This window comes from Astyanax mexicanus, chromosome 23 (assembly GCF_023375975.1).
Source record: "Astyanax mexicanus isolate ESR-SI-001 chromosome 23, AstMex3_surface, whole genome shotgun sequence".
Taxonomy (NCBI): domain Eukaryota; kingdom Metazoa; phylum Chordata; class Actinopteri; order Characiformes; family Acestrorhamphidae; genus Astyanax; species Astyanax mexicanus.
Window position 1 is genome coordinate 29,340,222 of NC_064430.1, and position 25,220 is coordinate 29,365,441.

General features: G+C 39.7%; 1 protein-coding gene across 1 annotated transcript in view; it reads left to right on the forward strand.

Moving 5' to 3' along the window:
- acsf3 (acyl-CoA synthetase family member 3) overlaps positions 1-25,220 on the forward strand; it is a 69,351-nt gene that overhangs the window by 38,869 nt on the left and 5,262 nt on the right. Inside the window, exons 8-9 of the mRNA XM_022665155.2 lie at positions 17,724-17,858; positions 19,509-19,620. Coding sequence (XP_022520876.2) covers positions 17,724-17,858; positions 19,509-19,620 — 247 coding nt within the window. The remainder of the gene's footprint in view (positions 1-17,723; positions 17,859-19,508; positions 19,621-25,220) is intronic.

Genomic DNA, 25,220 nt, shown 5'->3' on the forward strand with positions numbered 1-25,220 from the left:
TTAGCGATGCTGGTGAGCAGGCTTGGAATGTCGGGCTAACGTTATTAGCAGTGCTGGTGAGCAGGCTTGGAACCTCGGGCTAATGTTATTAGCGATGCTGGTGAGCAGGCTTGGAACGTCTGGCTAACGTTATTAGCGATGCTGGTGAGCAGGCTTGGAACCTCGGGTTAACGTTATTAGTGATGCTGGTGAGCAGGCTTGGAACCTCGGGTTAACGTTATTAGCGATGCTGGTGAGCAGGCTTGGAACCTCGGGCTAACGTTATTAGCGATGCTGGTGAGCAGGCTTGGAACCTCGGGCTAACGTTATTAGCGATGCTGGTGAGCAGGCTTGTAACCTCGGGTTAAAGTTATTAGCGATGCTGGTGAGCAGGCTTGGAATGTCGGGCTAACGTTATTTGCGATGCTGGTGAGCAGATTTGGAACCTCGGGCTAACGTTATTTGCGATGCTGGTGAGCAGATTTGGAACCTCGGGCTAGCGTTATTAGCGATGCTGGTGAGCAGGCTTGGAACCTCGGGCTAACGTTATTAGCGATGCTGGTGAGCAGGCTTGGAACCTCGGGCTAACGTTATTAGCGATGCTGGTGAGCAGATTTGGAACCTCGGGCTAACGTTATTAGCGATGCTGGTGAGCAGGCTTGGAACCTCGGGTAACGTTATTAGCGATGCTGGTGAGCAGGCTTGGAACCTCGGGCTAACGTTATTAGCGATGCTGGTGAGCAGGCTTGGAACCTCGGGCTAATGTTATTAGCGATGCTGGTGAGCAGGCTTGGAACCTCGGGTTAACGTTATTAGCGATGCTGGTGAGCAGGCTTGGAACCTCGGGCTAATGTTATTAGCGATGCTGGTGAGCAGGCTTGGAACCTCGGGCTAATGTTATTAGCGATGCTGGTGAGCAGGACACTTGGAGAAGCTGCCTGTTTTCTCTCTACTCTACTTTATAATAATGCCAGATCAGTAACAGTAATCAACCCAAATTCTGCAGGTTTGAAAATAGACGTAAAACATGGACAAACATAACAAAACTAAAGGTTTGGAGGACGTGAACTGTTTGATTTGTATTCAGGAAAATATTGTTTTTAAAATGAAATGTTATGATTTTATTTATTATATTTTGACAGTTGCAGATTTACTTGACTATTTGTCTATACTTTCTATTACAATTTTCAGTAAAAATCTTCAGTAATGTTCCTTATCAAATATAAGAGCTTTTTTATAATGCTTGAATAGAAATCCTCAAGATTTAGGGGTGTAATGTCATGCAGAAAATTGACAAAAAACTTTGCCCTATTAAAGGGTTTACTTTTTGGTCAAGTGGTTGCCTTTTTTCGTGGCCAGGAAGTGTATGCTTTTACATGCGCTGTTTCACAAACACCGTTCCAGAAAAACACAGTTCCGCTGTTCTGTCGGCTATGCAGGGCTTCATACTCCTCTAGCTCATGTTCTTGCCTGGAGTTTGTTTATGACGTTCTTGGCCATGCCTTTAAACAACATCAACTCACACACACACTCATACACACACACACACTCATACACAGAACAGGATGGGCAGTGTGAGGGGTGGACAGTGGCGTGTGCTAACAGCGGTGGTCAGTTGAGGTCAGGGATGAGATGGGGGAGTTGGCGCTGCCTCAGAACCGCTGCCAGGCTTATAGCCCCGCCCACCACACACACACAAACCCATAAACACACTCAGACACATCAGTACTCTTATAATGCCTGACCTAGTCTGCTCTCGTTCTGTTCTCCACTCTTTATTCTCTCTATATTTTTAGATTTAGTTTCTGTTCAGTTTTGGACCTCCCCTTGTTTTCTTTGGTTCTTTGTTGGTCAGATCTAGTTCTCTCTCTGGTCTGGTGTTTGCACGTGTCTCCAAAAAGCACAGGGCGCTAGAGCACTAGTGCTGAGACTGATACACCAGTGACTTGTGATCATTGAGAAAATGTCCATATTTTAGTGATCTATAGGCGAACCATTAATCTTGCAACATGCAGCCAGATTTATTGGGTTTCAGTGTGTCTTTGCTATCGTAACGATGGGAAAAGTATGCCTTGCATGGCTTGAAATGCACATAAGGCATGTACTTAATCTATCATAGGTGTGTTTTGGTCGTGACGTGAAATAAACCAATCAGCACTGTTCTCTTTAAGAACCAGGTGTGCTCTGACTTTGGCAGATTGGTATTTTAATGGTGCAGTGCTTTTGCTATGGCTCACATCAATGTCAAAAGTCGAGGGTGAAAAAATACCAGGTGAAAATGGTTAAGCAGCGTGTTTGAACATTTTGCATGTGTAAAATAAACTTCTTGTGAACACAAATGTGAAACTAGCGAGCAAAAAAAGGGAATTGTGTGCACGCTGAAGGAAATGTTGCTCTCGAGCTTCATTTTTCTTCTTTTGGGTGCTTTTTTTTCCTCAAAATGGGTGGTTTTGACAGTTTGGGGGCTGATATCTCCGGGTTTGTGACAGACCGCATACCTCCACGACCCGAAGGAGGGCGGAGAAAGAAGCACGGCAGGAGAGTTAGCTAGCCGGCTAGCCCCCGACATGTATTTTTGCGCCCTCTAATTTTGACATAGATGCCATATTTTGCGCTTCTCAGCAGAAGTGTGCGATTGTGCGTTAGCAGGCCTTTTATAGAACCCTCAATGTTAATTAATTTATTTTATATTCTGTTTATTGTTGATGTAAAAGTTGGGTTTGTGCACTGCTGAGTGTTTGTGTGTGTAACGAGCTTGGGTGTACACCCAGTGTTGTCGAGTAGAAATAAACGTCTGATTGCTGACATCAGTCTAGGTTGTATTCAATCAGTGGTGCACCTGTGTTTTCTGTTGCCAAGATAGCAATACGGCAGAAATTTACCTAAACACATCTCACTTCACCCACCACAACCATCAGCGCAGATATACAGTACTTACAAGCACCATTGAATGGCGGGAAAATAGGCTGTTGCCAGAGTGTAAGATAGCAATGAGCATCGCAACGTGCCTGATATGCACAGTGTGTAATATAGGACCCATGGTCTGTGGCCTTACAAAATGTCATTTAGTGCATCCATGCTTTACTTTCCTTAATTCCTTAATTAACTTCCTTATCCAATTCTCAGTAATGTAACATGTTTAATGTGACTGCTGCCTTCTTAACTGTACTTTAAAGCCTTTTTTTCTACAAATCACGTAAAACTGATATAGATTTGAAAATACCTTAAAATTAAGCAGATTGTATCAATGAGTGAAAGTTGCGCCACATGTTATATGAACCTTTTAGCCTTTTGTCTATTTATTATCTGTTTTCTGGTCTATTTTCTGACGCACTGGATTATGTAGCTCATTTTAAGCGACACTAGTAAGGAACAAGGGTGTCTCCATGTTTCACTTCTAATGTCACCTAAGTAAACAAAACTGTAATTTAAAAAAAATAAATACATTTTTGAAAGTCAAACAAGCAGTGGTTGTTAATCTACACAGATTCCTCTCCTGAAAACAGTTTATTTGGGTGAGTAACGCAGTTCTATTTACTTAAAGTAAGCTTAGATTTCCAATATTTTCAACAGCGCAGTTAGAAGCAGCGATCGCACTTAAAAATGACGAGTTTCTTTAAATCTACCAAATTGAAAACTTCTAGAATATAATCAAGAGGAAGATGGATGATCACAAACCATCAAACCACCAAACTGAACTGCTTGAATTTTTGCACCAGGAGTAAAGCAGCATAAATTTATCCAAAAGCAGCTTGTAAGACTGGTGGAGGAGAATATGATGCCAAGATGCATGAAAACTGTGATTAAAAACCAGGGTTAATTCATCAAATATTGATTTCTGAACTCTTAAAACTTTATGAATATGAACTTGTTTTCTTTGCATTATTATTTGAGGTCTGAAAGCTCTGCACCTTTTTTGTTATTTCAGTCATTTCTCATTTTCTAATAAATGCAAGTAAATGCTTTAAATTACATATTTGTATTTGGAATTTGGGAGAAATGTTGTCTGTAGTTTATAGAATAAAACAACAATGTTCTTTTTACTTAAACATAAACCTATAAATAGCAAAATCAGAGAAACTGATTCAGACACTGACGTGTTCTTTTAATTTTTTTTCCAGAGCTGTATATAGATCTCAAGAGAAGGCAGTAGTAGCCTGTGAAGAAAGTCTGAGGGTGAGCAAGAGGTGGACAGACACGCCCAATATGCAAATAGAGTGACCACCATCAAATGAAAACCCCTGCTGACTTGCTCAGCAAACTACATAGTTTAGTAGTTGGCTTGACCTTAACCATTTACAATTTTGTCAATCAAAACCGGTAAATTTTGCCGACATAGATTATTTAGTTAGACCAACTTTTAACAAGAAACTTAATAACATTAGTTGAGGTGATATTAGGTGACATTAGTTGACAATATTTATTGTTCAGCTGACTTAAAAATTACATTAAAAAGAAGAATTTAAAGTTTTGTTTTTACAGTGAATCTGCAGGAGACTGAGCAGACGCGTTCGTCCCGCCGTCCCAGGATGGATGTACAGATACTGTACCCTGGCCTGGATCCAGAAAGCGGGGGATTGATTATTCGTCACGGATCCGACTGTATTTATCACTCGGGCGCATCACTGCGCGTCAGTCTCGCTGCAGCGGGTGCCAGCAGATCTGCTGGAGGTTATCAATCCTGAAGTTCCTCAGCTAGCAGGACTCCCCCACAACACGGCGCCACAATCAGCGCCATTACCATAAAGCAATTCCCTGCTTTTAATTGCATTGTATTAAACAAATTAGATCAATCAGCCAAGTGCGACGTTCTTTCATGTCGCATATTAATTACTAAAGAAAGAGAAACGGTGACAAAAAAAGAGCAAAAGTTAAGGAAGATAAATACCATCACAGCTCTGATTTTACTCGCCACGTGTCTCGTATTCATCCTCATTAGCTCCTCTAGTGAGCCGCCTGCGTTTGAACGCTGACATTAATATTCATGCATGCGTGTGTGTGTGTGTGTGTGTGTGTGTGTGTACACGTACGTGTGTAGTTTAGTTGTTGGCCCGCCGGTTCCTCCGAGGGATCAGTCAACACTCACACTATTCATCTAGTCGTGATAAGCTCCTCTTTAGCTTTATACTGTACGTGTTTAATGTGCTCCAGCTTCTTTGATGAGCTCGTTTTGTGTGTATAGATCGCTGCATCAATAGAGGCAGAGCATGTTTAGGTCACGCCCACGCTGCAGAAAAAAAAAAACAACAACAATCACTTTCCATTGAATTACTTGTATTACAGTGACAGTGTTAAATGCAACTTTTACAGCCGTATGGAGTCACACATTAAATTTCTCATTCCGTTGTTTTAAATTGGTTTTAAAATGTCTAGTTGTGGTCTCTAATATGAATGAATGCCATGTGATTCGTTTTTTTGTGTTTCTATTTAGCCCTGCTTTATTTCACTGAATTACTGGTCTCTAAAGAATGACAGGAATTGGCTTTTGCTCATGGATATTCATACATGCAAATATATCGCCTCTGATTGGCTAACAGCACTGCAGCATAGACATACTTGATGCAAAACGGCACCCACTTTGACCAGTGTTCTGTCGAGTTGTACTACCTACTGTATATTTAACGTCTCTGTAAAACACAGAATCAACCGGAGATCCGATTTAAACCTATAGTCACTTACACAAGACAGCTAACACTAGCTAGCTGGTGTAAACAGAAGGTGTAAGCTACTCCTTAGCTAACAAAACAATGTCGGCTCTGCTGCAGCCCAGCTTCAGCGCTGCCTGTGGGAGGTCTTAGCTACTGCAGACAATGGAGCTGAGAAACAGTTTGATGTGCAGCATCATATACAACTAATAGAGATCTATAATATTTCACAAAGAACAAGAAAAGTAGATTTTAGCAGAAGGAGACCGTTAACGTAATCAATTAATGTAACCGTTAATGTAATCAATTTATACTTCACAGTTAAAACAACTCTTGCAACATCTTGCGTTAATATCAATTTTGATCAATTAAAATAAACACTGTCTTTAGCTAAAAGTGTTACTGTCTCAGTAAAATTAATTCAGGTAAATGGAAAATGGAAAGGTAAATTTATGATTTACATGTAAACTATTAGGAAATTATTAAAATAGTTAGCTATACTGCAGAATAAATGACCCAAGCATTATTTAAGGGCGTTTCCACACCAGCACTATTAGGTCCGCTTATAACGAACTCTGTTCTGTTTGTAACTTTAGTGCGGTTCGATTGAACAGGTGTTAAAACAGTAATCGCACTCAGGTGCGGATCAAGTCCAAACACTGTGTTTGAAAGCGTAGTGTTACACTCGAAAACAAGGGGTAGGGGTAAGTGGTAGGGCCAAGGGATGAAATGGGATTGGGCCCTTGTTTAGTCCCTGTAGATGAAGAAGTACGGCCAATACAATAAAACTATTTGGAGCAGAAACCCATCATGAACCTTTTGGCATCACGCCTGATGCCAGGCGTGGAAGGAACTTGGTTCTCTGGAACAATGGAGCTCTGTCCAATACTTCTGGACACTTCTGGATGAGTTAGGGCAGGGGTGTCCAAACTTTTTTTGTTGGGGGCCAGAAGGAGAAATATATTTGAAGTCTGAAATAAAACAAATAATGAAATATACCACTTTAAATAATACTTTTTTCCTGATTATTTCATTTAATCACCATTTGACCTACTGTCTTTATCTTTGACAGTGTTGTGTAAACTAAGATTTTTCAAATTGATGTTTAATTTCTTTATGTCTTTTAATGTAAAACTCCTTAATTACGGCAACTTTTAGACTCTTTGGCCCGTTTTTCTGCGCTAGAAATGTGCACTCTCTCCGCTTTTAGACTCTTTGGCCTGTTTCTGACACCTAGCATTCAAACTTTAAAAACCTGCTTAACAGCGGGCCGACTTTCATTCTATTTCTAAAATACCTCGCGGGCCGCTCCAAAAAAGGAAACGGGCCGCAAATGGCCCGCGGGCCGTAGTTTGGACACCCCTGAGTTAGGATGATGATCATCAAATATAATGATATGGAGAGTAGAGACAGTTACTCCAACAAAGGCAGGAAAAACTCTTTGTAATACCGTTGATTTTAGTAGAAACATCACTTTTGCCCATATATTGTAAGCCCTCACAGAAAGTGTGTGCGCCTCTATGAGTGTGAATTCCTTCACTCACACACACACACACAAACACACACACAGAGACAGACAGGCGTACTCTGGTGGGATTGTAACACCTAGAAGAACAGCGTAGCGGCTTGTCAGGGTGTGTGTGTTCAGTGATGCGTAAGGTTGGTGGACGTGGAGCCTCTGTCACGCTGCCCTTTCCAGAGCCGTCAACTCATCCACAGCCTCCCCCTCCGGTGTGTGTGTGTCTGTCTGTGTGTGTCTGTCTGTGTGTGTCTGTCTGTGTGTGTCTGTCTGTGTGTGTATGAGTGTGTGTGTGTCTTGCTTGCTTACTGGGCCTCCAGCTAAATGGGCCTATTTATATTGATGTACGTGTCTGTTCATACCCTGAGCACTCTGATCTGTGTGTGTGTGTGTGTGTGTGCAACTTATTAGAATTAGAGTTCTTCTCATACTGGCCAATAAATATTTAGCATGGCACCTCATGGCAAAGAACTCTCTAAGGATGTGAGAAACAGAATTGTTGCTCTCCACAAAGAAGCCAAGATCTTGAAGAAGTTTGAGGTCAGGCTGCAGTCAAAACATGGCGGTAACTGGCAGTATCCTGTTTCTAGTTTCCTAATAATGAGTAATGTTTAAGGCTGCAACGATTATTTATCATTATTGGATATGTGTAAGTATCCATATTTGAAGTTCTCACCAATCTCTGGCTTCATCTGTAATTTCTCTAAAAGAAAGATTTTTACTTGTAATAGTTACAGAGTTCTCTGTGTTTCTGTTTCTTTTTCTAGTTATTATGATGAAAGTGTGAATGTGCTGTGTGTAAGTGTGTAAATGCTGCAGTATATATATATATATATATATATATATATATATATATATATATATATATATATATAGGGGTATATAGGGGTGTGAGGTATATATATATATATATATATATATATATATATATAAGGGGTGGGCGATATGGCCCTAAAATAATATCACTATATTTAAAGGTATGTAACATTACTCTTGGCGTATGCACTACTACAACAAAATTAAAAATTAATTTTATTATTGCATATAACATGATATGGCACACCCCTAACTGAGATATTAAAAAATATAGAATAGATTTTTATAAGATATGTAACACAAGTCAATGATCCAGAATGTCATGATAATAATAATGCACTTCAAATATCTCCATATATCCAGGATTAAAGTAAAATAAATGAAACTGGACAGATATAATCTCTAGTCTCTAGTAGATATAAAATAGGAAATGAGAACAGTGTGATTTATTTTATTTTTGTTAAAAACATCAAAAAGTAGTATCCTGATGTGATAATTAAGGTTGGCTAATATATCACAATATTTCAGGGTATAATATTGTTCATAACATTTAAAAATGTTGGCGATATTATTGCGTACGATATGATAAATGGCAAAAATAAGGGGAAAAATGCGGGTGTTCTATAACTTTTGACTAGTACTGTCTGGTACTTTGGGGACTATTTCGTCGCTGTCCTATGAAAAACACTTATCTCCATTTTTGTCGATTTTTAGTTTATTACATAATTTGAACAGACAAATTGTCCCTTACACTGTTGCAAAATTTCTTGATGAACGGACCAATAGAAACTCTTCAAAATGACCTGAAACAAACTCTTTTTACATCGACTTCCATTGAAAATTTACAAGGTTTTTTCTCTCTCCTGTAAAGTTGGTGTTTTGGAGATAAGTGTTTTTCATTGGACAGCGACGATTTGCTCTGCTAGAACACAGCAGTAAAAACAAAGGATCAGAAGAAAATGTCTAATTATTACAGTTTAATTATTACAGTTTAATTATTACAGTTTATAGCTCAGAGCAAGACCCTGGTCCACACCTGAAGACAGAGCAGAACTCTGCAGGAACTTCCCCTGTTAGCATTATTTCTTATATTATTTATATATATATATATATTTTTTTTTTCATTTATTTTTTGTTTATTTATTATTACTTTTATTTTTTATTTCATTTAAATTTTTTTGTATTTTCATTCTTGTTCTTAGTTCTATTACTCATTTAATCACTTATCATTTTAATATTTTACTTTACTTCTACTATTATCTATTTACTTATTTTATATTTTATACATTTTTTATTTTTATGTCAAATTTGTTTTTAATGGTATTTTAGAATTTTCAGTTTTACATATATATTTTTATTAAATGTTGATTTAAAATACGTACTTTTATTTATTTATTTATTTATTTATTATTATAATTTTTACTATTTTATGTTTTATTATTTCAAAAGTATCATTAAATGTGTTCAATCCCTTTGATGTTATAAAGGCTCGGCAACATTGTAAATGAGGGTCACCCTCAATGTTACTTCCCGAGTGAAAATAAAGGTGGATTGATTGATTGATTGATTGATTAGCGTTAGCTTTAGCGTTAGCGCTCCTCCTCTACAATTGCGCTATTTAACCCTAGCTGTGAGGCTAACTGAATGAGTCATAGCCTCCTCTGAAGCTGCGCTTTCTCTTACGTAAGGCTGGAAAGGTTGACATTGCTCTGAATCTCGTCTTCCTGTTGCATGTCTTCTGGAACTTTCTCCGGGTTGCATCATGTGTTAGCGCTGTTTTAGCATCTGACATGCCATCGTTTCCTTTAATGCCTCCGACAGGCTTTGAGGAGGGGGGTGGTGGTTGTGGTGGTGTAGTGATGTGGTGTAGAGAGGGGGTGCAATAAGGCTTCTTATCATTTTAATTAGGAAAGCTGTTGGACCATATCGCTTTCCACCACGACAACAATAGTCAGAGAGAGGCACTGAGAGAGAGAGAGCTACTGCCTGCCACTAAAACAATTCCCATCAACCCCCTCTGCTGTAATCAGCACACTCTCCATCTCTCCACTCTCGCTCTCCGCCTCTCTTCTTTACTCTCCTCACTCCCTGCCCTTCCTCTGACTCCTGAAAGACACTTAGCTACAGCAGAGGACACACAGCCCATCTTCTGCCTGTCTCTCTCTCTCTTATACACACACATACACACACACATATGTCAATCTGAGTCTATAGTGTTCAGATTTAATTGTAATTTAACAGTGTTCAGTTATAAGAGCATTAATGAGGTCAGCATATCGGATGTTCATTCATTGCAACTCAGGTTAAATGTTTAATTAATAATTTTGAATAATTTTGATTGCCGCAACTAATCACAGAAGTATTAGATGGAGCTCCATCATTCACAGCTAAATACTGAGTGGTTTTATACCCCTCTAGCCCATGTCTGGCATTAGGTGTGGTACAAATAGGTTCTTATTTGGTATCTGATTTAGTTAGTGATTCCAATTCTATTAAAAATAGTAGTTTTCTACAGGGATTAGACAATCTTTGTGTGGACTGTATGTGTCATGTGTTAGCAACATGTGCAACTTATTAGAGCTGAATAATGAGTTCATTACAAGTACTGTCCACATTTCTGTTGATGTTGTAGAGGTTCCTAAGGGTGTCCTCTAATAATCACACAGTTCCTGAAGATTTTGCCATAGGAGTTAAGCGTTCATAGCGCATCCAATATCATCCCACACATTTGACGATGAAGCTGGCAAGCATCTGTTTTTTTTTGTTGTTTTTTTTTTAGAGGAAGCTCGAGATAGCATTGTCCTCCTGGAAAATTCTTAGATCTTCGAGCTTGTCTACGAAGATTACGTTGGAATACAAAGCCTGTTCAAACACTGTCAGATAGATTTTATCCATTTGTGTTTCTGGAACAGAAAAAAAACCAGAAGATTATTCACAACACACCAGAGTCTGCTTTTGGTATTTTAATCTCAGTGTCTTCATGAGGGAGAGTCAGAGTAGAATAGTTTTCTCAGCATCTTGAAGGAAGGAGTTCCTGGAGGTGCTGAATAATACTTGCTGCTCATCCAGCTCATCCCAAATCACCATCTTCAGTGCGTCAGGTTTAGATCAGGGGATTAATGTGCTTCTGTTCCTCTCTCACACGGCCCTAAAGGAGGTTTTCAGTTAGACAACTACACTACCCAGAACGCAACACCCGCTGACATTGCACACACAAACACACGATCATGTGACACCTCACCTGCTTCTTCCAGGAAGCCCTGATTATTGATTAACTTCAGTATATCAGGACACTCCATGCACACATCTGTGTCACGTATTGCCTGGTTTCTACCACTTTACAAAGCGTTACCTACCCTGTGATTGTTTTTCCGTGTTTGACCTTGCTCTTTGTTTTTTCGACGCTGATTTCTGCCTGTACCTCTGATTGTGGATTTGCTGTGTTTGACTTGGACTGTTTAACGTTTCCAATTTTTGGATTATCTCTTATGCTGGTTTCCTCGTGTATGAACTCTGGACTGTCTCCTGTTTATGGTATTGCCTTATACTTTTATTAAATTATTTATCTACATCTGCACATGTCTGTGTTCTGTACGCAATCATGACACTTCATTCCTTTTTTTTCTTCTTTTTTTACTTTTTACTACCATACGTGTTTTTTCAAGCCTTTAATAATAATCTACTAATCAAATTTTAGAAAATAAATGAAATATTGAATGAGAAGGTGTGTCCAAACTTTTGACTGGTGCAGTATATGCACACAGTGTGATTTTAGGGTGGGTCAGAAGTCGACACTGATGACCCGGAGGTTTTAATACTTCCTGTGACCTTTGCTTCCTCCCCAGAGCCATTATAGATTCCTTAAGAGGGTGAAAACCTCATAAATGCACGGCCACCCCTCTCTCTCCTTTATACACACAGACACACACACACACACACACACATAAACACACCTTAGCGACTTATCTTCTCCCATGTAAAACACTCTCTCATTCCCCGGCTTCATTTCCCTGAGAAGAGGGTTATGCAGGCGTGACCAAGCGATGCCCTGCGTTTGGTGGGTTTATTTTAAAGAGGGAAGAGCGAGTGTAAATACTCTATTACTGCTGTTAACACCCACACACTTCCTCACACACTGCACCCCTCCCTCACTCACTTTCTCGCTCGCTCACTCAGTCGCTCATTCAGTCGCTCCCCCTATCTGTCGCTCTTCTCTCTCTTCTCGCTTCTTTCTCTCTTCTTCAACACACACACACACACACCCCACTCCCTCCCTCTTTGCTCCCCAACTCCCCCCTCACCCGAGCCTATCAGTGCGGAGCAGTGGTGTGTGAAGAAATTCCCAATATCTAAATTTACACACTGTATCAATCTTGTTTAATAGACTGGAAAGCTTATTGCTGCGGCGCGGAGCGGAGAGAGGGGCCAGTGGTGATAAATTGCGGCGGCGCGGCGACAGCCGCCCGTGATGTATAATGAAATATTTATGATTTATCCCGGCTAATAAACTGAAATGAAGAGCATGATGTATGGGAACAGATGGGCCCTCTATTGACGCCGGAGAAGGGAAGAGAGGGAGAGGAGAGGAGAGGAGAGGAGAGGAGAGGAGAGGGAGTGGGCGAGGGAGAGGGAGAGGGATGGGGATGGGGAGAAGAGGGGGAGAGGGAGGTAGGGCGGGGGCAAAGGAATGAGGGGAGGAAAAAAAAAAGAGGGAGGAGGAGAAGAAGGACAGTTTATGGAGGATGAGGGGGAAAAAAAAGAGAGAAAGAGGGAGAGAAAGAGAGGCAGGGAGATGCTTATTTTTTATTTTGATTGATTTATTATTTATTTTTTACAAGAGCAGGAAAAATACTGGAGTTTGGAAGCAGCAAGTAAAAATCGGGAAGCTTGGAAACCAAAAGAAAAAAAAAAGAAAAGAAAAGGATGAGCGAAAGAAGGAATGCCGTGTGTCTGTGAAGTATGAAAAAAAAAGAAAAGATGGATGGAGTAAGAGGGGCCGAACTGATAGCAGTGATGGTACAGGCTGATATAAATAGCTGGTAATGTGATTGATTCAGTACAGAAGTGGAGGGCAGTGAGGGATTTTATTATTATTTTTTTTTTTTCTTCATGTTCAGATCCTGTCTCAGCCTGTTTCAGCACACCTGAGCTCAGGTAAATCAGTTTTACAAAGAGTGCGAGAGAGACAGGAAGAGCACCTGCTCCACCTGCTTCACGTGGTCCACCTGCTTCACCTGGTGTGCTGCTGTAAGGTGGATGATAAGAACAGCTTTGTGGAATGAGTTTCTGTACTGTAGATCTGTAAGTCTGGAGCATTTATTAGTTAACACAGCACAGCAGCGCTGCTGGAGTTTTTAAACACCTCAGCGAAGTTGAAGAAGGTGTTTCAGCTGTAGGTAGGAGTGTGTTATAGGATGGAGGACAGTAAGTGATGATTAAACACAGTGTTTAAAAACTCCAGCAGCACTGCTGCTGCATCTGATCCACTCACTGTACCACCAGCACAACACACACTAACACCTCATACACCACCACTACCATGCTAATCAGTGCTAATCACTGCAGTGCTGAGAATAAACACAAATAAACACAAAACGCAGTTTTTTAAAAAGGTTTTTATTATTAAGTGAGAAAAAAACCAAACTTTCATGTGTAAAAAACAAATGTTTGCCGTTAACTATGGTTTATCTAGCCACACCCAGACCTGACTACTGTCATACCGGTTCTTATTTAAAAAATCACTTAAACAGGACCTGTCTGACAAAGCGAAGTAGACCAAAAGATACTCAAATGCTACACATCATGCCAACATCCAAAGAAATTCAGGAACGAATGAGAAATTAAGTAATTGAGATCTATCAGTGTGGAAAGGGAAAAAAAGGTTTGGGAATCCAGTGAACCACAGTGTGAGCCAGTAACCACAAATAGCAAAAACTTGGAACAGTGGTGAAACTTCCCAGGAGTGGCCGGCCGCCCAAAATTACCTCATGAGCACAGCGACGACTCATCCAAGAGGTCACAAAAGACCAAAGAAACAACATCTAAAAGAACTGCAGGCCTCACTTGCCTCAGTTAAGATCAGCGTCCATGATAAGAATTAAAAAAACATTAAAACTCATCTCAATTTTGCCAGAAAACATCTTGATGATCCCCAAGACTTTTAGGAAAATACTCTGTTGAGACAAAAAAAAACATGGTGGTGGTAGTGTAATGGTGTGATGGTCTGCCAAAAGATCCTGAAGGAAAATATCCAGTTATCTGTTCTTGACCTCAAGCTAAAATGAACTTGGGTTCTGCAGCAGGACAATGATCCAAAACACACCAGCAAAGCTAAATGTGCTACTTCGAAGAATCTAAAGTATAAAACTATAAAACTATAAGTATAAAAATTCTGGTTTGTTTATAACTTTTTGTTAACAGAATAATTCAGCATGTGTTCCTGTATAGCTTTAATATAGTCTTCAAAGTTACATTTCATCGCTGTCTAATGAAAAACACTTATCTCCAAAACAGCAACTTTACAGGAGAGAGAAAAAACCTTGTAAACTTTTAATGGAAAACAAATATATTTCAGGTCATTTTGAAGAGTTTCTATTGGTCCGTTCATCAAGAACTTTCAGCACAGTGTAGGGGACAGTTTGTGGAGATAAAATGGAGATAAGTGTTTTTTTATAGGACATTTTATTTTTAATGTCCTATTTAATTTTATTTCCTTTTTTCATTTAAATTATTCATTATGCTTTTCTAATATTTACTTTATATGTCATCATTGTATCCTAAATTTTTATTTGTTAAATTACTTTTTTTTTTTAATCCCTCACCTGCTGCTGCGATTGGTCAGGATGTTCACAGCATTCAGTGTAATTGGTCAGTGTGTGTGTGTGTGTGTGTGTGTGAGAGAGAGACTGACTTATTGCTTGCCTCTTCTCTCCAACCAGTCACAACCTGCCAGTCTTGGCCTGGCAGCACTTAACCCCTCCACACACACACACACACACACACACACACACACACACACTCACACACCCACACACCTCACTCCACTCCCCACAGCTGGGGCCCTGTATAGCCAGTAATGATCCGGATAGTAATGATCAACACCTCCCTCTCTCTCTCTCTCTCTCTCTCTCTCTCTCTTTCTTTCTCTCTCTCTCTCTCTCTCTCTTTCCCTCTCTTTCTCTCTCTCTCTCTCTTTCTCACTCTCTCTCTCTCTCTCTTTCCCTCTCTCTCTCTTTCTCTCTCTCTCTCTCTCTCTCTCTCTCTCTCTCTCTCGTTCGCTCACCCGCTCACTCAGTCACTCATTCGCCTCCACTGTGACCCATTTCCTGTCCTCATCACAGGCCTGCCCCACCTGAGCCCCCGCATCACTCCTCTCTCACTCTGCCCTCTGCTTTCTCTCTCTCTCTCTCTCTCTCTCTCTCTCTCTTTCTCTCCCCCCCCCCCCCCCCCTCCATCACACAGTGTTACAGGGTTGTAAGGGGAAGGAAATAGGTGTGACACACTCTGTTCCAGGGGTGTTAGCTCCTGATAGACTGGGAGGTGGGGCCAGGGTGTGTATGTGTGTGTCCTGGGTGTTTATAAGGAGGCACGAACGGTAATGACAAGATTAGTTAAAGATCATCGTCTTTTAAACACATAATATAAAAAACAGTAGTAGCATACTATTATTATTAATGACCACCTCCTCATCATATAGAATATATTATTATCCTCATTTTACTCTGTTCTTCACAGTGCTCAGGAACACACAGGATCACCATGGTGGTGTATGAGGTGTTAGTGTGTGTTGTAGGGGTGTGACGAGATCTCAAGGCACGAGATCTCGCGAGATTAAAACGGACGATATTTCTCGTCAGGCTTAAACCTTGAAGTCTCGCGGGGCAAAAAAAACAGTTAAGTGTGGACTTTTTAAGAGGGATCTGGCAACCCAGTAGCGATAGCAATAGAGTGTGGTGGCTGAGCAGTGAGAGCAGCTCTCAGCAGAAGAGGAAAATTCAGGTATTTGTATAGAAGATGCTTCTGCTGCTTTTAAGTTGTATGTCTGGCTGCATTTTGGCTCCAGTGGAAACAATAAACGGTGACAGAGTGACCAACAAGATACAAACCATATATAAATACTGTAAGTAAATCCTACACGTGACTGTTTCATAGGCAGTTGTACTAATCCCTTAGCTCTGTACTGTATTTAAAAAAAAATTAAAAACACCATAGTCTTAATATGACTGGTTATGGTTCTGCATAGTTAAATTACAAGAGATTCAGGAGAAAAAAACACAAACCATAGGCTTAATATGACTGGTTGTGGTTTGCACTTATTGTTTGCACTATATAAGACCTAGAAAAGTTTTGTATTTTATTATCTTATTTCTATTTCTTATAGAATCAATGTGTGAGAGAAACCAGTCTGTTAAGTTTGAGTTATATGATTTTGTCAAATAAAACTCTAGTTTTCAAGCCATTTTTCATTTTTGTCGTTTTCTTTAAAATTTTATTTTTAAATCTAGTCTTGTCTCGTTCTTGTGAACCCAGTATCGTGACTCGTCTCGTCTCGCCTCGTCTCGTGATATTTATGTCTGGTCACACCCCTAGTGTGTTGTGCTGATGGTACAGTGAGTGGATCAGATGCAGCGGCAGTGCTGCTGGAGTTTTTAAACACTTAGTTTAATCATTCTCTGTCCGACACTCTGTTACACACTCCTACCTACAGCTGAAACCCCTTGTAGATAAAGTAAAGTCAGATACAGAAGCTTCAGAGGAACAATTCATCTTTATGAATGTGTGAATCGTAGGAACCACCTTATCAACTGCAACAACTCTTCAACACCATATTACAAGTCTCATTCCATCATGTTTAAATTCATTTAAAAATGTCCAGTTGTAATCTTTAGTACGAATGAATACCATTTGAGTTGTTTTTGTGAAAAAAAAATGCTTAGGTGTTTCTCTTTAGCCCTGTTTTAGATCACTGAATTAGTGGTCTGTGAAGAAAGACAGGATTTTGGCTCTTGCTCATGAATATTTATACATGCAAACATATCGCCTCTGATTGGCTAACAGCACTGCAGCAGAGAACGCCTACCTGCCTTCCCCCACAGTCAATTTTACAGCTCTAAAACTTAAAGGACAAAATGTTTTCAGAGATACAGCCTTAGTTGTTGTAAAGATAAAGCACTGAGTGCTAGGTAAAGTTAACCCTTAAACTTCTTCACTTAATGTCAGACTCGAGCGGCCCAGCGGCTGGGAAGTGTTTTGTCAAATTGTGCTGCCTTGTCAAACCGTGCTTCCCTAGTGTATATTTAAGGTCTCGGTAAAATGCAGAATCAACCGGAGATCCGATTTAAACAATGTAGCCAATGCTCCAGCCCGGGTTCAGCTCTGCCTGTGGGCGGTCCTGAGCCGAGGTGGGCGAGGCCATGAACTCACTGGTTGATGTAGATACCCTGACGTCTCTCTGATCAACTTGTTTTGCTGAGGCTTTTCTTTTTTTAGCTACCGCAGGCAATGGAGGCTGAGAAACCGTTTCATGTGGAGCATCCTATACAAACAAAAAAAGTAGATTTTAGCGGAAGGAGACCTTTAACCACTTACAACCCCATAATAACATCATGAAAACCACCATGAGGGATCAGTTTCTTCAGGAAATGCCCATTACTAGTTTGTGATGAAACTGTAATGCTCATTTAATGACGTGAGCACATCATAAACCTTGTAAAAGCTGATCTGATTGGTGTTTGCATTATTGGTGTTTTTACTGTCTTCCGCAGGAGACACTGCAACTTATAAAGATGGAGTCTACTGGATCATGGGACGCACTTCAGTGGACATCATCAAGAGCGGAGGCTACAAGATCAGCGCCCTCGAAGTGGAGCGCCACCTAGTGGCTCACCCTGATATCACCGGTACACACTCACATATTAGGCTTTGAGAGATACAAGAGACATGTAGATTTAGATTCAGATACCAATATAAGCTTGGTTTTAAGGTTGTATTGATTTGTAGATCAGGGGCTAGGCTAGCTTTCAGGACTAGCTAAACAACACTTTGAAAATTCCTAGTGGTTATATGTATTGAATGAATCATTCACTATATGAACAAAAATACTGGGACACCTAGTTTTGCATGGTATATCAATACCTGAAAAGTATCAATATCTCAATACATCATTATTAAAAACGGTACAATACCCCAGTACTTTAACCCAGTCTCTGCACCAGCCACTGCTCACATTGTCTCTTCTCAACTTAATAACTCAAGAACGGTTTAACTAGAGCTTAGATCGGGCCCAAAAAAATCCAGCCTGACCGCCCCGATCCACTTTATAAACTGTCATTATGAGCACAAGCCCGATTTAAACCCAACATTTTTGTTTGTAAGTAGAGAGTTAAATCTGAGCTTTATAAAAAAAACATTCAGACTGTTTGAATGAGCAAAGTCTGTTCAAAATGATGTTAATTACAACAACTTCAGTGCAACACTGAAGAAGCACAGATCTATTATTTAAGAAAAATGTTTATTAAAAACTAGCCTCAACACATTACCATAAAACATATATAAAATAATCCTAAAAAAAAACCTCCCCAATTCATCCATTTAAAATGATTGGATTGAGCACAGTCTTTGTGTAAAGTTTGGTGGAGTGGGAATATGAAGTGGGGATGTTTTTAAAAGTGCAGTAGTGCACAAAGCAGGATCCATATAGACATGGATGAGCAAGTTTGCACTAGAGTGGAGACTGTGGTCCTGGTCTTCTTGTCCAACATCAGTGTCTGGCTTCACAAATGTGCTTCTAAAAGAATCAGGAGTCAGAAATTCTCCTAAACCTTGTATAGAAAACCTTCCCAGAAGATTAGAAGCTGTTATATCTGTGGATCAAAGGGTGGATCAATGGGAATGGGATGTCGCACAAGTTAACCCGCCTATTATGTTTATTTGTTAGAACCAGCAGTGGAGTTCCCGGGTCATATTGACGCGTCGCATGTTTATTTATCCAAAATATATCTAAAAAAATAATAAAATCCTAACAAGCAGTGTGAATATTTTATTATTAACTCCACTGATAATTATTATCTATATACATTATCTATATACATGTATGTATATATATATATATATATATATATATATATATATATATATATATATATATATTATATATATATATTACCTATATATATATATATATATATATATATATAGGTAATTGTTCAATTAGGATAATTCTCTTGTTTTTCATTTAAAAAATACATGTTCAAACTTTTTTTGAATGTTTTCCTACTTTATTACATATAAAACAATAGTTTTGCTTACCATTAAAACGTTAATAACATTGCAGTTTTGTTTTAGTTCTAGTTTTTGCAGGTGGTGGTTGCAAATATGTGAGATGAACCATTTTTTATATTATGAAATGATAATACACTATTAATACTTTATAATAATACTTAAAAAAATTACTTTTACCTATTTTTTCCTAGATCTTCAAATTTCAAGACGGGACAATTTGACCCGTAACACAACAGGAGGGTTAATTATGTTTTCGTTCTCTTTGCCAGACGTGGCGGTCATCGGAGCACGGGACGCCACCTGGGGGCAGAAGGTGGTTGCTGTGGTGCAGCTGCAGAAAGGCAAAACTCTCACTCTTCCTGAGCTGAAGGCCTGGGCCAGGTAAGCTCACACTGCCCCTGCTGGTCAGGAGGCGTAACGACAGTTAAAATAAAATAAAATAAAAAAACGCTGCATGCTTTGTAAAGGGAGCAGCATTTTTATTATTTTTTTTCTCACTAGGAAAGTTCTGGAAATACTGTATATATTTATCCACTTTTTGTTATTAATACCCCCGCGCCCCAAAAGCTGCATCTGAAGAGCGGAATGACGCAACATGCCAATGATGAAATGTTGTGGTAATCTGATGTTGACTGGCTGAGTGCTGAGTTAAAACAGTGTGTGTGTGTGTGTGGGGCAGGCTTGCGTCAGAGCGTGTATGAGGTTGCGTCAGGTTGGTGTTTCCCTCTGGACCTGTGCCAGGCTGAAGTGCATGAGGTTTTTTGAGGATCAGGAGCATACCCCCCCACCCCCCCCACCCCCCAAAACACACACACATACACACACACACACGCAGCTGTGATCAGACTGGTGAACAGCTGTGTATTGCAGCAGTACAGCAATGCCAACACACTGTATTGACAGCAAGCTGACCGCACTGGTGGCCACAACACTGCCAGTTATAAACGTACAGCATATTATACCAAAATTAGGAACTACAAATGTAAAAATGAGTTGTTTTTATGATGTACAGTCACTTGCAAAAATATTTATTTATACCACTTAAACTTTTTTACATCTTGTTACCTTGAATGGTTTTCAAAATTTTAGTCAAATAAAAATCTTTGCTCTTGTGGAGCTACTTTTCATCTAAAAATAGAAAAGTATTCTACAACTTCAAAAGACATGGCCATGGTCCACCCAAACTGACAGATCAAGCAAAGAGAGCAGCCAAGAGGTCCATGGTCACTCTGGAGGAGCTGCAGAAATCCACAGATCGGGTGAAAGAAGTCTGGCCTTTATGGAAGAGTGGCAGGAAGAAAACCATTGTTGAACAAAAGAAGGAAATAAGAAGTGTTGTTTGCAGTTTGTCAAACTAAGTCAAACTTTTTGGCCTATTACAAAGCGCTATGTGTGGCAGAACAGTAACACTGCTCATCACCCTGAACACACCATCCCCACTGTGAATCACGGTGGTGGTAGCATCGTGCTGTGGGGATGCTTTTCATCAGCAGGGACAGGGAAGTTGGTCAGAGGTGATGGAAAATGCAGGATAATCCTTGAAGAAAACCTATTTGAGGCTGCAAAAGACTGGGAAGGAGATTCACCTTCCAGCAAGACAATGACCCCAAACATACAGCCAAAGCTAAGGGGAGAGAGATAGAATATTCATGTGTTAGAATGATCCTGTCAAAGTCCTGACCTAAATCCCATTGAGCTTCTGTGGAGAGACATGAAAATTGTTTTTCACAGATGATCTCCATCCATCCTGGCTGAGTATCAGCTGTTTTGCAAAGAAGAATGGGCAATACTATATATTTTTTTAGGAGAGCTGAATACTTGTGCACATCACACATATTTTTTATTGTTTTTTATAAAAAATTCGGTTTGATTACAACTTTAAAAACCATGTATCATTTTTTTGTTCACTTTACAATTATGTGCTAATTATGTGTTGGTCTATGCTCCGGCACAATCCAACCGATTCAACCGTGCCCAGTGTGCTACACCCTTAAATTAGTTGAATGCAGAATTCATTAGAAGGTTTGTCCACAAATATTTGGACATGCAGTGTAGCAGCAAAAAGGGTTTCCTAATAAGGCCTTTTTTAATGTTTTAAATGTAACAAAGTAGTGCAGCACAGTTAAAATACTTGTAATATTTAAGCAATAGAACACGAGAGGGAGTGTGTTATCACGAATAACTTTAAACGAATAATATTCGTGATAACACACGACCTCGAGTGTTCTATTGCTTTTATACAAGTTTTTTTTTACAAAACGAATAAAGAAAAAAAATTAAAGAACTTTAAAAAATTAAGAATGAATATGCTTTAATATGGACTGTGCCTAGGGGTGGGCGATATGGGCAAAAAAAAATATCTCGATATTTTTTTGGATTTTTGCGATAACGATATTTTGACGATATTTTCCAAAAAATACAAAACTATTCTAAAAAAAGTATTCAATTGAACATGTAAGGTTCAAAATATGGTAAAAAACAGGAAATTTTTTAGGCGCTTTTCAGATTTTCTATTTCTATTTTTTATTTTTAGATCCATAAAATGATATATTTATGTGGATGAAGTGTTTTAGTAGCTCTATATTCTGCTATTAGAAGTTTTAAAATCACCATGTAAAATTATAAACTGCTCCCTAGATATGATAGAGATCTGAACCTGGGATGGTCCTTTCTTTCTGAAAAGGACTGGAAACTTTAGAAGAATAAAAACTATTAATTTTATAACTTATTTCGCAATAAAGAAGGTCTCTCAGCCTGTTCTCTCCCTATAGAATAGACCCGCTGGAGCAGATTTTCCAGAGGGAGGGGGGAGCGCTCTCAGAGTGTCCGGTTTCAGAGCGGGCTTCACCTCTGTCCCACATAACTCGCCACCTGATTGGCTGACAGAATGTAGGGGGGCAGAGGGGGGCTCTCAGTCTGCCCAGCTACCATGGTAACACGCATGCGCAGTTTGATCGCTCCAGAACAAAGGGAAAGTCTCAGAACACAGCGCTGGAGTTTCCAATAGTTTTAATCTGCGTCGGATTTATAAGAGCGCTTCTCAGACATAAATGGGGATTATTGGGGACTGGATTGATGGATTTTCTGATGGTTGGGTGGATTCTGAAGCCAGTGCTCTCAGGTAGGTGCTGATTCGCTCTGTTTGGGTGTGGGGGGTGTTCTGCAGGTACCCCGGGCGGATCAAAGAGCGTGTTTTTATCACAAACCGGACCGTCTAGCGCACGCTTTCAGCTCTAAAACGAAATACAGCTAAATGTGACTGAAAAGTAGAGATTCTTAGCTTTAAAATGGCATATTGGGTGTCTATATTGAGCCTATACTTACTCAAACACAGCCAGATATGAATTATGATATTTTTCTGGCCCGCCGGCGGGACAGGGCGTGTTAATACTAGAGACCTGCGCGGGACAGCATTTCCAGTCCTGCTCCCGCAAAAAAATATGATTTTCAGTCCCACTCCCGCCCGCAATTCCCGCATGATTCCGACGTTCGCGTTACTGCTCAAGGCAGTTCTTGTCATTGGCTTGAGGAATTAAAAGTGATGTACTTAGCTGAACACATCACTAAGCTAGCTGCAATGACAAAATATTCAAATAAACAGAAATATTTAACCAAAATAACAAATAAATTCTTACACAAAACAAACTAAAAAGTAAACAATTAGAACTAAAAAAAAGAAGTAACTAAACAAAACCCACCTACAGACCCAAACAAATAAACGCCACAATAAAGCAAACACAACTGAAAGCAAACAGGGCCTGCAGGCCAAGACACAAGACACAGGCCAAGGCCCTCTCTTTAAGGAAAATAAATGAATAATAAATCGCAAAAACAAATAAAATTAGAAAACAAACAAACTAAACTAAACCCAAAATACTAATGAAACTATAATCTAACGAATTGCAAAAGATGAAAAATAAAAACGTCACACAAAAGTAGGAAAACAATAAATAAGTAAATAATAAAGTAAATAAACTGCGTCTGGGCGACGACACCAAATACAATAAATCACCCAGAAACAAAGAAATAAACAAACAACAATGTAACGACTGGCAAAGCACCAGCTTAACCAGAACCAGCACAACGAAAGGAAGAGCAGCTAAGGTTAGCTTTCCGAGACTTTCCGTCTGCCTCACCCGCCAATGAGCTTTCAAAATTTGCCCTGCGCTGCACTACTATGTATTGGGTCCAGCGGGTGCAGGTCTCTACTTTATACACAACGCACTCTGAGTTTAGTTAATCAGTTGCTTTTACTTACATTATGTATATGTATAAATATATAAATAACAGCCTTAAAATACGATGCAGTTTATTAATTTTTGGCGATTAAAAAAAAAAAAAAAAAAAAAATCGATATTACAAAATTACACATAGTCAAATCAACATTCACGATAATTTCGCAAACGATACATATCGCCTACGACTAACTGTGCCTTCCGCCAAAAAGTAGTTCCACCACAACTGTAACAGAAATGTAACTTAACTACAAAACAGTGCATGGTTCATACAGACTAACACCACGAACGGTAGCTTGAAATCAAAATTGGGAAGAAGTGAAGATGGTAATGTTAGGAGCGTGAAATAACGCTAATACTCTCCTCTCCTGCTCTGTGGAGTCGTCTTCAGGTGAAAGCTGCGCTTTTTTTGAGCATTTCTGCTTGTTTTGCTGGATTGTGTTGGTTTTAGCTAGCTGGCTGGACTGTGGTTAAGTTAGCGTAGCTTGCTTTAGCTCAGCATTAACTTAGCTTAGCCTAGCCTAGCCTGGCTGGTTAGCGTTCTGGCTGTCAGACCGCATTAGCCGAGCATTTTTTCCCCCTTATTTCCACAAAAGTCAGCGCTGCGGGGGAGCGTGCCGCAGCTGAGCGCTAGCCTGTGCTAAGCTAACGCTGCTGCGGGTGCCAGTGGAGTTGATGATTCTAAGCTGTCCTGTGTGTATATGCCGTTACTCTGCAACATGTCGGCGGAGTGATACAGGTTTAGTGTGAGAAGGTTGTGATGTTATCACAAATATCATCACGGCTAGAACACTTCTCAACCAATCAGATTGTGAGGTCGAACTAACTGTTGTATAATGTTCAGTATCTCTTACACCACAGACCTAAGTATGATAATTTGCAATTTCATAAAGCTAAAATAAGTAATAAAGTAATAAAGAAATCTTCACACTGGCGTGTGTGTGTGTGTGTGAGAGAGAGAGAGAGAGAGGGGGATGATGGTTGAGTGATATGGCTGTTTTTTTTTTCTCTTCTCACCTTTTTTTTTTATCTTTAATGTCACTCGCATTAGTTTTGCCCTGAAAACAAAAACTGTCAGAAGACACATATCCCTTTACTGCATCTCTCTCTCTCTCTGCCCCAAATTCTGCCTATATCCCACTCACCCTCTTCCTCTTTTCTCTTACTTTCTCTCTCTTATTTTCACCTTTCTCACTCTCCTCACTCTTTCCACTCATATCTCTCTCATCCTGCTTTCTTTCTTTCATCCATCTCTCTCTCTATCCCTCTACCTCTCTGTCTCTTCACCCTTCTCTCTCTCTCTCTCTCTCTCTCTCTCACTGCTGTACTTTTTCTCATTCCTCACTCTCTCACTCTATTAACTTTTAACTCTCACTTGTTCTTTCTTTCTTTCATACTTTCTTTCTATTACATTTTATGCACACTTCCTTTAATTCCTTTCTATCTACTATCTACCACTCACTCTTTCTCCCTTTCTCTCTTTTCTCTCTCTCTCTCTCCCTCTCTCTTTCTCTGTCTCCATCTCTCTCTGCCCCAAATTCTACCTATATCCCACTCGCCCCTCTTCCTCTTTTCTCATACTTTCTATCTCTTATTTTCACCTCTTTCACCCTCCTCACTCTCTCTACTCATATCTCTCTCATCCTGCTTTCTTTCTTTCATCCATCTCTCTTTCTCTACCCCTCTACCTCTCTCTGTCTCTTCACCCCTCACTCTCACTCTCTCTCTCTCACTGCTGCACTCTTT